The sequence below is a fragment of the Apteryx mantelli genome, chromosome 2, assembly GCF_036417845.1.
Source record: "Apteryx mantelli isolate bAptMan1 chromosome 2, bAptMan1.hap1, whole genome shotgun sequence".
Taxonomy (NCBI): domain Eukaryota; kingdom Metazoa; phylum Chordata; class Aves; order Apterygiformes; family Apterygidae; genus Apteryx; species Apteryx mantelli.
This window is the reverse complement of record NC_089979.1, coordinates 67,293,354-67,305,934: the sequence shown is the minus strand read 5'-3', so window position 1 is coordinate 67,305,934 and position 12,581 is coordinate 67,293,354. Positions and strand designations below refer to the sequence as shown.

Below are 12,581 nucleotides of genomic sequence, written 5' to 3'. Positions count from 1 at the left end.
ACACAACAGACCTTGAGGCTCATCATGTGCAGAGCTGCTTCCAGACTCCAGGTTGTCACTGGAGTTACCTCAGGGGTCTGCAGGGAGATTATCTGCTGAGTTGCTGTGCCCAACTCAGGCAACTACCTCTGTGCTTGCTGTGTGGTGTTGCGTTGCACTTCTTTGCAGTTAGGGCTGATGGCAGCTTCTGACTATTTCAACACACTGAGCGTCAGCTCTGGGTTTTGGCAAGGAAAGGTCTCTTACCAGTGCAAGGATGCTGATTCAAAGAGCTTTGCTTTCTCACTGAAGCCTCTGTTGGCTGTTCCCTTGGGGTTACGGTACGAGGGCAGTTTCTCTTCTCTCCCTTCATTAGCAACAAAGAGGCCTTTGTGTTAATCTCAGTGGTAATTCTGGGTCTCTTAAAAATCTTTTACGGCTGCATTTATTATCACCATCTCATTAGAATTCTGCCCTCCGCTGGGAAGGGGCCGGGAAACGGCATGTTGTAGTGGGTGGGTGCGGCAAGATGCTCTAGTCATGGCACTGGAAAGGAGATATTTGCAGGGGGTTGGGAGGGAAGTCAGGACAATTTACCTTTTTTTGCTTTGGATGAATTGCATCTGTAATAACAGTATGTTCTTGTTTTCTCTCTTTTTCTCTCATACTTTTCTTTAACTTTTGTCGTCTCGGATCAGTGATTGGAAAATACAGTCAACTTCCAGACTCAGGTATGTTTTATAAATGTGTCTGCATTATGCAGGAAGTGCTCCCACTAGGAAAGGGTAGATCTGAAAGGCCAGGGGCCAAAGGACACGGAACCTAGCTGCCACCGCAGAGGGAGGCATGGGGAAAGCCCGCTGTTACGCAGTGTCTCGGGACTCCTCTCACAGGGAGGTGTGTTTGTTTATATGGAGCATCTCAGTGTAATGTCCCCTCCATGTAGCATGAAACTGGCTTGTGTCAGTATGTCAGGTGAGGGTTGAGGGTTCAGAGGTTCTCCAATGGTTATTTTTAGATACAGGACAAGGCTTTCTCAGAAATGCCTAAGTCTGCCTTTCAAAAGGCACTTGTCCAATTTGGCCTTTTCTATAAAAGTATGAGGTGCCAAAATCCCTTCTGAAAAGGGGACCCAGGCACTTCTGAAAACATTTTCCCAGACACCTTATCCCAGCCTGAAGCACTGTACTAGCAACACAGTGGCAGGCTGCAGGGGAGCAAAGCCTGCTCTTCTGGTTTTGGTTTAACAGACCTGGCCTTGCCCAGCTGCCCAGGTGTGTTCTGCTGAGCACCTGCGACTCCCCGCAGGATCAGGCACAGCCTCCCCAGTGCAGGAGGCCCCCCCGGAGACCCTTCATTTGCAGGCTGCCGTGCTCACATCCTTATCTGTCAGCAGACTTGTGGTGCATCGCAGAAGGGCCTTAGCCCAGCCTTTTGCCATAGAAATTGCTCAATGCACTTCAGAAGTTGTAACTTAAGAGCTTTCAAGTCCCTTTGCTCTCTTGCGAGTTGATATGTTCAGCAAGAATAAAAGTAGGTATTACTTTTTATTGGATCCAACCCAGAAAGTGAACCTGCTTGGCACTGCACACTAGTGAACAGTCCTTTCTCCGGGCAAATCTTGGGATTTGCCTGTAAGAAAGTGGGAGATGCTGGCTGGGAAGCTCCAGTCCTTTCTCCAGGGTTCATGTGAGGCAGGGTGTGTTCCCCTCCTGCAGTGCAATATTCCCTATGGACAGCATGGCCTTCTTGCTGGCTACAAAGTACCACCTGAGCTTGACACCCTGGATCAGGTTTCCTGCCCCTGCCCGCAACAAGGGGTGAGTGAGAGTTGAGCAAGGAATGTGCTGTTGCTATGCCCAGGTGACAATTTCCTTTAGCTTTAGTTAGTTTTACTGGGGTTTCTCACTGAGCTTGATGGACACCATTCTCTCTCAGAAACCTCGCTACTGTTCATCCATGAAACGATCGAGCAAACAGCATTTTTGGACACGGTGACTTAAAGGGAGTGCTTCATGGCCCTAGACATCATTTTTTCTTGCTCAGAGTCTGTCAAGCTGGGGGTTAGGACGGCGTTTGCAGACTGATCATTTGCAGGGGATTAGCATGGAGATGGGAACACTTATTTTTTTCCTCTTGTCCTGTGAGCCTCTCCAATGCTTAAACCACTGAGGTGTACCAGATGTTTGGCAACTTGATGAATGCTGCCTGCTTCCACTTGTCTGTCAAATGTGGGAGGGAAGTGTGTGGTGCCTAAAAGACTGCCCAAGGATGTGTTTTTTCTTGAGTTTTACCTTTTTGTGGTGGCTGACCATAAATAATTCAGAGATCATTGCCATTTTTGGCATGACATTATGATTTTTTTCATGTGTGTTTATGTCTTGGGTGCTTGGGGAATGGATTTTATAAATACCAGTTTTAAATTAGTATTACAAAAGTGACTCAAATTCTTGTTTAGGGTGAATGAGTAACATAAAACTGTATTCTTGTTTTCTTCCTTGGTGATTTGGCTTCATTCTCACTTTTTGTGCACATACTTGTCTTGACAGGTATGAGCGACAGCATCAAAGACAAATTCTCTACTGCATTTTCCATTGTGGGTATGTTTTCTTCGCATGCCGTTGGAAGTCTCAGCGTATTCTTCTGTGCTGAAGTCACTCCCACAGTAATAAGGTGAGACCTTGCAGCCCCCCTCTTTAAAGGGTAGGGAACAAATTATCTTCATTTTATTGATAAGTGGCTGTTACTGGCTGTTAAATTAACACATTTTACAGGAGGAGAAATCTCCCGCAATTGGAGACCACACAGTAATTTCTGGGCAGCTCTGTAATTTAATGTCACTGCAGTCAGTCTGCCTAAGTAAATGCCTACCTGTAGACAGAGAGGCTTTGTTTGTTTCGGACAGCTCCACCTTTTATCCCATCATGACGATTTTCAGCCAGCCAGTCATCGCAAGAACTGCATTTGTTAGCAGTGAGGTATGGTCTTAGATACTTTGCTGAACCAGATCCTATAGCTGAACCAATTTTTTACTCCCATTGCTCTAATGGATTTTCACAAGCAGTAGCCATGTGAGTCTGCCGCTTGATATTAAAAGAGAGATTCACACGAGTGTACAGAAAAGGACATAGGTATAAGCAGTTCTGTACCTCTGTAGGGTAGATTATTCAGGCCAGCTGTAGGTGTGCTTCAGCAGAAGGGAAGCATTGCAAAATGCAGTGTTACTTACATGCTCTTGGTGGGTCTAGGTGCTTTAAGGGTGTGCAGTCCCACATCTCCTACAGCACCAGTGTTTCTGCCTTTATTTCAGGGTCCTACTCTGCCTCTTAGTCCTTCATCTTTTTCTTTGCACCCTGGTCTATCTTAGCAGAGGCTCAAAGTTTTTCTAAACAGGAGTTCTTACATGCTGTGCATTAGTGGAAATCAGGCAGATTATCTTCTCTGGAGAGTTCCCCATAAAATGTCTTTGTAATGTCAGGTTTTTGTGCTGTTTTGTTTATTCACTGTTATCTTTCACAGCACACAGGCTGTGCTTGTATATTCTGGATTATGCTTTCAACAATGCCACAGCAATTCAGGAGTCTGCCCTGACTCCCACTGAATTTCAGAGAAATGTAGGTCGTACGGGGGAAGTGAGAAAGGATGGTGGGAAGAGGAGATGTGGATTTATTTTTTGCAAATTACATGCCTTTTTAATAACTTTGCAAAGGTATTATAGCAAAACTGTCAATTTGAGTAGCCAGAGTCTCCTTGATCCCTGTGGCCTTTTCTTCCAGGCTATCTGGCTTGGTGAATGTATTTTACAGATAACATTATTTCCACAGGGAAAGGCAGTGTTAGTGGCAAGGAGATTGTAAAGCAGCTGAAACACTAACAGCTGTTTACTTATGTGTGTGTCAGTCGGTTTGGTCTTTTTTACGTCCCTTTAATTTTCTCCATGTCTTTGTTTGAAAGACATATAGATAAGGAATTGGCCAAGTCAACCAGGAGAGAATCTTCCAAGTAGGGTCAGATGTGCACTGTGAACTTAGCAAGCTTTTCCCTTAAATCTCTTACATTGTTACAGGCAAAGGGACAAAATACTGGTCTGGGAACTGGAATTCTGTTTTCCCCTGACTCTGCTGGATGGCATAAGTCAAATGACAGCAGTTGGATATGCCTCAGGGTTTCCATTTGTAAATATGACACTCAGTTACGACACTCAGTAATTTGGGGTTCTGCACTGCAAAGTTCTTGATAAGATCCACTCAGTGTTATAATTATGAGGTGGCCATCAGGGAAATACATAAACATGTCTCAGGTGGATATGTGGTTAAGAAGTCTGTGTCCTGCATTTCAGAAGACTCTGACTGCTTCCTCTTAACTTATGTTCCAAAATACTGCCTTTAATGCCTTTTAGTGTTTCACAGCATCTTAATACATGCTTGTTTGATTCTTGAGGAGCCTTGTGGAAAAGAGAGGCAGTGAGAGAACCGGGGACATCTCTGGGGTTTCCCTGGTCTAATCCTTTGTTCGGAATCCCTCTTGTCTGAGGGGGGAAAAACAGCATTGCTGTAGCAAGGGTAGCAATGACATGAGAGCCAACATGTAGCGCCCGTCTTGCCTCTGCTGCTTTGCTGTTAAGTTGAACAGTTACAACAGCGTATGAGGGAAGGCAGCTGCCTTCATTGCCAAGAGGTGCAGTCCTCTCCAGAGACACAAAGGCCCTTTGATATCATGCAGAACGCAGAGGTCCATCATGCCCTCACCCTGCACCATGGGTTGTCCTCATCTCCTGTCACTAAGCACAAAGGCTGCACTGGAGACTGCCAGTTCCTCCTACCTGGGAGTTCAGTGAAAAGCTCCTTCCAAACTTTGAATTTAAGCACTAAATGAAGCTGATAATCCATCTCCGATAAGCTTGATGAGAAGACCACTGCAGGTTGCACACCTACCAGATAGGAATAGACTGAGGAAAATGTGTTGTGTCCTCTCCCCGGCTTTTATGTGCTCAGTTACTAAAAAGTGAAAAAGAGAATCTGGCGTGATGGCGTAAGCTGCCTCAGCTTGTCTGTGTCCTGCTTTTGCCTCCCTAGGTACAGAAATGAAGAACGGATGGCAATGGCTGTACTAGGAGCTTTGTCCATCAATAGCTGTTGCGAATCAAATTTCTGCTGGGGTACAGATACTGGGATCAGAACCAGGCCAGGTTTTTAAGAAGTGGTGCCATGCACCATGAGGGCAAGGGTGTCCTGGGGCATAACTGATGCTCTGGCCTAGAACCAAATGTGTAAGAGGGTTGTTTACATACAGGAAAGGCAGGGAAAAGCCATGGAGGCTTTTCAAGCCTTTTTTTTTTTTTTTTTCCCTCTCCCCTCCTCCTCCTAAGGACTGACTTTAAGAACTGACTGATCTGACTGGATGCCCTAAGCAACCTAGTCTGAAGTCAGTGTTGACCCTGTTTTGAGCAGGAGATCAGACTAGATGCTCTCTCAAAGTCTCTTCCAACCTGCATGATTCTCTGACTTTTTTGTACTCTGAACCATGTCATGTATCAACCTATTTGCTCAAGATGGACAAATGAGCAACCTAAGCTAGGATTAAAATTTCTCTGTTCTCCTCAACAGTGTTGAAAGGGAGAAGTTCTTCTGAGGTTTAGCCTGGTTCAAGTGAAGAATCTCAGACTGAATATTTTGCTACTGCCTTAAAACTACTGCAGTATTGCAACCGTTCAAATCTTTGGTAAATGAGAGGAAATTCTCCCCTATGAATAGGGATGCCTTTTTGAGGACAAAATTTTGGACCAAGGCCCCTTTGGGATTCGCACATGTCAGGATTATAAGCACAGCCAGTCTCATAAATGATCCTCTGCGCTGTTATTGAGCTTACTTACCAAATGAATGTGAGCTGTGCCTGCTCTCTAGTGGTAACACAGACGATGGCAGAAGTCGGAAAAGTAGCTGCTGTCATTTAAGGTCCTTACTATGTATGAAAGGTAATCCTTGGCAGGTGTGCTCCATGAGCATGGTTGTGCTGTGGGAAAGCCCCATGCAGCAGCTGCTTTACAAATGGAGAAGCTAAGGGAAGAGCTGTGCCTTGCCTTTGGTATCAGCATCTATTGCACGCTCAAGCTGCCAGCTCAGTCCGCTACTGTTCTGCGTGTCAGAACGTGTTTTAAATATAAATGCTGATCCCCTGCCACAGGAAAACCTGTAGTGAGGAAGAACAGCATCCAGAAACCGAACACCCTAAACATTTCTGATTTCTACTGCTGTCCCACAGTGCCTGTGAAAACAGTGTGAATTATGACTGTAGTGTCTCTTGTCCTGTACCTGTTTTCCTGGTGTACATGTGAACAACAACAAAAAAATCTTGACTACTTCCATGTTTACAGTATTTTATACTCAAGTAAAACAAAAAAAAATCTTTTAGGAAACATGCCAAAATATACTTTCAAACATTTTTCTGCCAGATTTTGATGGTGGTGGATAAAGTATCACCTGGACCAATTACTGACGTGATGAGGAAAAACTTCTGTCCTCCAAATATGAACCTGCTTGATTTGTAGTGGCAGAACTGTCCTTGTTCTTGCCTTTTCCTGTCTCCGTTCAGTTTATTAAACGTCCTGCAACAGTTGCTTTTAAAACCTACCTCAGGTCCTTCTCAATCTTTGAGATACAATATAGCCATAGCAAACACTGATGTAAATGACAGTTGATCTTTTGTTGCGAGTGATTTGCCATGTGTTTAAGAGGCTAGGTATGTTGGTTACTCATGTGGGTATATTAATAAAGTTGTAGAGAGGCCAAGTGCATAATGAGTGCATTCAGCTAGATTTCTAAATTGCCAGTGGAAAGCTGCTAAGTTTTTAACATGGGCTTTTGCAATATTCAGGGAAATCGCTTGTGTCTGTGAAAGATGCTTTACCAAGTTTAGAGAATTAAAGGTTACATAAATGAATTTTTGATCCAGTCAGTGTCCTAAGGAGAGCATTTTTTTTTCAAATATACACTTGTTGCCCTTTAGCTGTCAAGTAGTAAACAGTGAACTTTAAAAAGGATTGAGTGAAGATTAGCTTTAACATGATGGTTGGCTGAAAAAAATTGGTGGTTTTAGGTTTGTAGTGCTTTTGTTTTTGTTCAAATAGCTCATTTCCAGTAGTTCATTTGCCTTCTGTGGAGTGTGCTTTCTGCAATTCTTTGTTCTGTGAAGTCTGATTATCATTAAAAATTACATCTCCGTCATTGGGCCAGAAATCCTAAGGCCTGTAAGTAAAGCACTTGAGTCCGTCTGATCACTGAAGAGTTTATGAAAAGATCATATGTCGAGGAGTGGCTATAGAAGCTGCAAGAAGCATGCTGCCTGGGAGATCCCAGTGGTGAGATGGAGAGCACAGAGTGATAATGATTCAGCTAATGGGGAGACTCTCCAGACCTCCCTCTCCAGACAGTCTTTGGAAAATGAAGGACTAGCTACTGTTCTTGGAAGTTTTGCTAGAATGAATCATCTTACAGTGACACTGCACTGTTCAGAGATCTCTGTAGTACTGCAGCAGGAGCAGGTGATGGTCTGCCCTAAAGAAACTTCTGCTGTAATTTCTGTGGGGGGGCCACCCAGCAGCGACCGACCCTGGGAACGCGAGCTGTGACTGGGAATGAGGTTGGAGTGTGAGCACAGTCTGAGGCATGCCAGGTCGCTTTGTTCCAGGAGTTGGAAAGAAATGAATGAGCAGGAGAAGGAAGTGCAAGAGAGGTTGCTTGCATAGCTGAATAACAGCACTGAATTCAGCTTGCACAAGCAAATTCATTCTTGTGGCTAAGAGGGGTTTATTTTAATTTTTTTTAAGCTTTAATATGTTTTCACTCTTTTTTGGTGCACCTGTGTGAATGATCTAAATACATTGGTGCTTTACATTTGATAAATATTTGTGCCATAAAGAATATTTTATAAAGTCACCTAGTTATAATTTAAGCATTTTACCAATATTAACCTTTTCATCACCCTTTGATGAGGTCCATGAATACAGCAGTAAAGTAAGAAAGAGCAAAGTGAGGAGCCTACCTCAACCTGTACAGTGAGTTAAGAAGTCTCAGAAGTAAATCCCAAACTCTTACTTTTTCTGCTCTTCTGTCCACTAGCTATGTTATCTTTTTTCTTTCTTTTCTTTTTTTTTTTTTGTAAAGGATGTGTATTGTTACAGCATCCGTGTGTTAAGAGGTTCCAGCCACAACACATTATATAGAGGAAAATATTTCAGCACTTAGTGTTTGGTATAACAGATCGAGGCAGTGGAGTGTGAAGTCTAATCTCCTGCCTCCACTGGTGGTTGATGCCAGTTACTTCAGAGGCAGCCAAAACTGAGTTCTGCACCTAGCAGTGGACCTACTGCTTCCTGATGTATCTTATCTAAACTGGAGAAGTCTGGCATGCTAAGCAAAATGTGGTTTCCCTCACCTAATATGGAATACTTGGATATGGGAATTTTCTAAAGGTCTGTCTACATATTGTGATACAACTTCTCCTTATGTGGATGCAGTAATATTGGTTAAAAAGATACTTACATGGGTATAGTTATTTCCCCACACAGAGGTAAATAGGCTGTAATGGGATACAGCACTCCAGGGTGGCGAAGCTGCCTTTGATGATCTACAACAGCAAAGCAAGAAGTAACCCCCTACCAGAGTAGTTGTAAGGTGTGAGAGCTGTGTGCAGAAGAGGTTTGCCTTAAAGATTTTAGAGCTCTGGTGTATGCCAAACAGGACAGTCTGGGGGACTCGTAAGGGCTGTTGACTCAGATTGGTGGTAACACATGATGTTGCCCTGCTGCTGGAATTTGCTGCCCTGCAGCAGCACAGGTAGAGGCAATCCGCACCTTGGTAGCTGCAGCTTGTGATGTGCTGTACTAGTGCTAATCGCTCACTTTGAGGGTTTAAGGTAACCTGCCACGCTGCAAACTGTGGCAACTGAGATGGAGGCAGATCCTTCCTTCTGCCCTCATCTGGCAGAGCACGTGGTTTCCAGCAGCCTTTCAGAGGCTGCTGGTTTTCTCCAGCACAATGTGACCTGTGTGACTGCGACAGGCAGCATCCCTGTGTTCAGGGAGCCTTTGGGGCTGGTGGCTGAGCAGAGCCAAGTCCAAGCTTCCTCGGTCCCTGCTGGCATTGCAGCCATGCACGTGGAACTTGGTGGTAAGGCCGTGGCACCTCAAGCTCTGCAGTGCCTCCAAATGCAGAGAAAATCCTGGAGCCAGACCTGGGTGGGACACTGCTGGGGCAGCCATGGCGAGGGCACCTCTCCACCGCTTTGAAGGGGAGCACAGACACCAATCGGTGGCTCCATGTGCACTAGTTTCCCTAGTTGAGCCAGGCTCGCACGTCTGAGCCAGCTAGAGGAAACAGTTTGTAAAGGAGAAGGCTCTCAGCTTTGCTGCGCTCTGCAGCTCTGTGAGCCTGCAACAGCCACTTGCTAAATAAACACTTTCCTGCCATCTGCAGAATATCTCTGAGTCCAGAAAATAAACCCAAAGAGGAAGGACTTCCCCCCTCCACACACGCACACCCCCCCAAAATACTTGCCCCTCTTGCATTACGCCGTGATAGTGGGAGGCTGCTGGCTGGGCACTGAGCTGAGCTGTGCTGTGCTGTGCTTGCAGGGGCGGCGGGCTGGGACTGGTCCTGGCCAGTGCCGGCTTCGGCCGCCTCACCGCCCCCATCATGGAGCTCCACAACCAGAAAGGCTACTTTCTCCACCACGTCATCTTCGCCTGCTGTACCCTCATCTGCATTATCTGCATCCTGCTCCTGCCGGAGAGCAAGAACCAGAACCTGCCTGAAAACATCCCGGACGGTGAACATTACACCAGGCAGCCCCTGCTGCCGCACAAGAAGGGGGAACAGCCCCTGCTCCTGACAAACTCTGAACTCAAGGATTATTCTGGCCTCCATGACTCGGCAGCAGCTGTGAGCGATGGGATCTCCGAGAACACCACTGCCAACGGGATGAAGTCTATGTAATTGGGTGGATTTTCCCCCCCGCCTCCTTTTTTTTTCCCCCTCTTTTCCTTTTTCATTTTATTTGATGCTGTTGTGCAGGAGGAGCAGCACTTTGGGTGAGGGTGTTTTGCAAAGGTTTTACAAATCAGTGGTGAAGCAGACGCAGACTTGGGGGAATTCAACTCTGCTGCTAAAGCGACTGGTAGGAATCTTCAACTGTTGTGCAGATTGCTTTTGAAAGTTATGGGGCAAAATACTCATCTGAGAAAAGACCTGTCTGGAGATAGCCCTTCAGAACTCTTTTTTCCTGCCATTAAACGTGTATATTTATTTTGATTTATTCTCAAGAAGCACTTTATTTCATTTTCCTTTCATAAATCACAAAAATGAAGCCATCTTATTATAAGAGGTGCAGCCATTCCAAGAAAGAAACCTTGGGGGGTGGGGGTTGTTTTCTGCTTTGTTTTTGTGTTTCTTAAGGGAAGGACGTATCCACTGCAAAGTTGAACTGACTGTAATTTAGACTTGTGCAACATTCTTCTGCCTGTCTAGAAAGTCAAAGCGCCCAGGTTGCCTGCTGTGTTTGTATACACCAAAAAAGAAAACAAAACAGGAGAAAAAAAACAAAGCAAAACCTGTTGTGACTCAAAGTCTGACTGCATTTTAGGCAGCTTATATTTGGTTATTTTAGTCCATGTGCATTTAAAAGTTACTTCCTAATTAGTACCTTTTTTTCCACCAAAAGGAGTGAAGAAAATCCTACCCAAACTGAGCTGAGATTTCAATCCGGATCAGCCTTATGCATTTTAAGAGTCCATTCATCTATTTTAGACTGTTCTTGCTGGTGTTTAATAGTAATGCAGACTATGTAAATGATTTGACCAATGATGCAAAAAATAGTTTTGCCAAGAATGGCTTTAACTACCAGGAGGTCCAGAATCTTTGACTGGTCCAGGAGAAGAGCATAGACCAGCAGGGACAAAAAGTAAGGAGCACTGGCTATGATCTGTACTTTTATTTCAAAAGGCAGCATAGCTGGGATTCCCACTCCTGGGAGATGAGTCTCCTGGCATTGCCCTGCCTGTTTCTAAAACCAGAGTTTTTGTTTTCAATTTAAATGGACAAAATACTTAAGTGACTATCAGAAGGGAATGAATTGATAGCCTGTGAATAAAGACTCAAGGTCTGTTGTTGGCCATCTTGGGGCTTTCGGAGATGTTTTCTGTTTCTGACCCAAGAATATACAGTGAACTCACCTATATTTCCCCTCTTCCCCAACTGCTCTTTTAGGATTTCCTTTAAGAAAAAATTGTCTACTTAAATTGGATCAATCCTACTCTGTGTTAAGCAAAGTGAAGATACAGTTTGTCTCTTACTGTACAGGTGGCACTTTGATAATAGCTATTTGACTTCTTTCTTCTAGTCCCCAAACCAACAATTTGTTTTGGCCATCGGATTTTGGTTCTCACTGTGTGACTGCTGTGAGGATCTTGTTCAATGCAAGGACTTTCTGAACTAACAGCTTTCTTGCATTGTAGTTAACCTTCCTTCTCTCCCTCCCTCTTCTCCTTTTTCACTCAGGCCATGCATTTGTGATTGCTCAGTAGTACAGACATTTAAAAGAACAGCAGCAGGATGTCGATGTTGTATTGAGTGTCCATATGATTGCCACTTTGTTTGATGTACATCTTGAGTCCATAAGCATGGAGAGCGCTCATTTGCGCTTTCCTCCTCTACCTTCCCTCCCCTTTCCTCCTTTCCTGTATATATTGTCTATTAACTACTGTACCTAACAATTTCCATCCTCCGTTAGGTTGCCTCTGTCCTCTTACCGTCCCCAATAAATCAGAGATATGCTCCCTGGCAGGCAATGCAGTAAGTACCACAGCCTCAGACGCTGATGAGTGCAAGGGGACAGGTAGACCTGCAGAAGCGACAGAGATTGTGGTGTTCAGAAAAACAATGTTGTCCTAAAGCTGCTAATTTTTGTACAGAGGATGTGGACATTTGGGTTCTTCTTGAGCCTGGTAAGAAACACTGGACCAGTTGATGGTAATTTTGCCCAAAGTTACACTACTGTTTTTTCACCTTTGTTAGACTTGCTGTGATAGCGAGAGCCCAATCTTCCTTACACTCAAGTTTTACTGTCTAGCTCGAGAGCGGCCATTTCTCCCTTTTTGTTCTGTGCTGAGATTTCTGCAATCTGTGTTCACCTAAGGAAAAAAAACAAGGCCTTTCAAATTCCTGCAGTATTCATGTGCCAAATTTGTGTAATACCTTTTACCTTTTATGCTTGTTACAAGCCACGCATTGGGGGAAAGTGGGTTCACAATGAAACTGAAGAAGCAAAATAAGTCTTAATGGAAGAGGAAAAAAAGGGCCTCAAAGTGGAGCAAGGAAAAGCACAGAGGTGGAGTGGGCGCAGAGCTGTCGCGCAGCGTTTTGCAATCCATTATGCCATGGAGCGGCTCTTTTATTCGTGGTCTGTGTGTGTGTGTACTCAAGCTACAGTATGAATCTTGTAGACCATTCACAAGCCTATTAAACTGGTTGCTTTCAGCACTGTTAGCGGTCCTGGTGTGCTCACTGCTGTTGTCCACAGCGCTTTATCGTTTCCTGTTCTGGTGTTTG

At 44.6% G+C, this 12,581-nt stretch overlaps 1 protein-coding gene across 2 annotated transcripts in view; it reads left to right on the top strand.

Annotated features, from left to right (window-relative positions):
- Positions 1 to 12,568, top strand: part of SLC22A23 (solute carrier family 22 member 23) — a 122,718-nt gene extending 110,150 nt beyond the window's left edge. For both annotated transcript variants that reach the window (XM_013939490.2, XM_067290794.1), the window contains 3 exons: positions 678 to 710; positions 2,529 to 2,652; positions 9,611 to 12,568. In XM_013939490.2, the coding sequence (XP_013794944.2) occupies positions 678 to 710; positions 2,529 to 2,652; positions 9,611 to 9,971 (518 nt within the window). In that variant the 3' untranslated portion in view covers positions 9,972 to 12,568. The remainder of the gene's footprint in view (positions 1 to 677; positions 711 to 2,528; positions 2,653 to 9,610) is intronic.
- Positions 12,569 to 12,581: the final 13 nt, after the last annotated feature.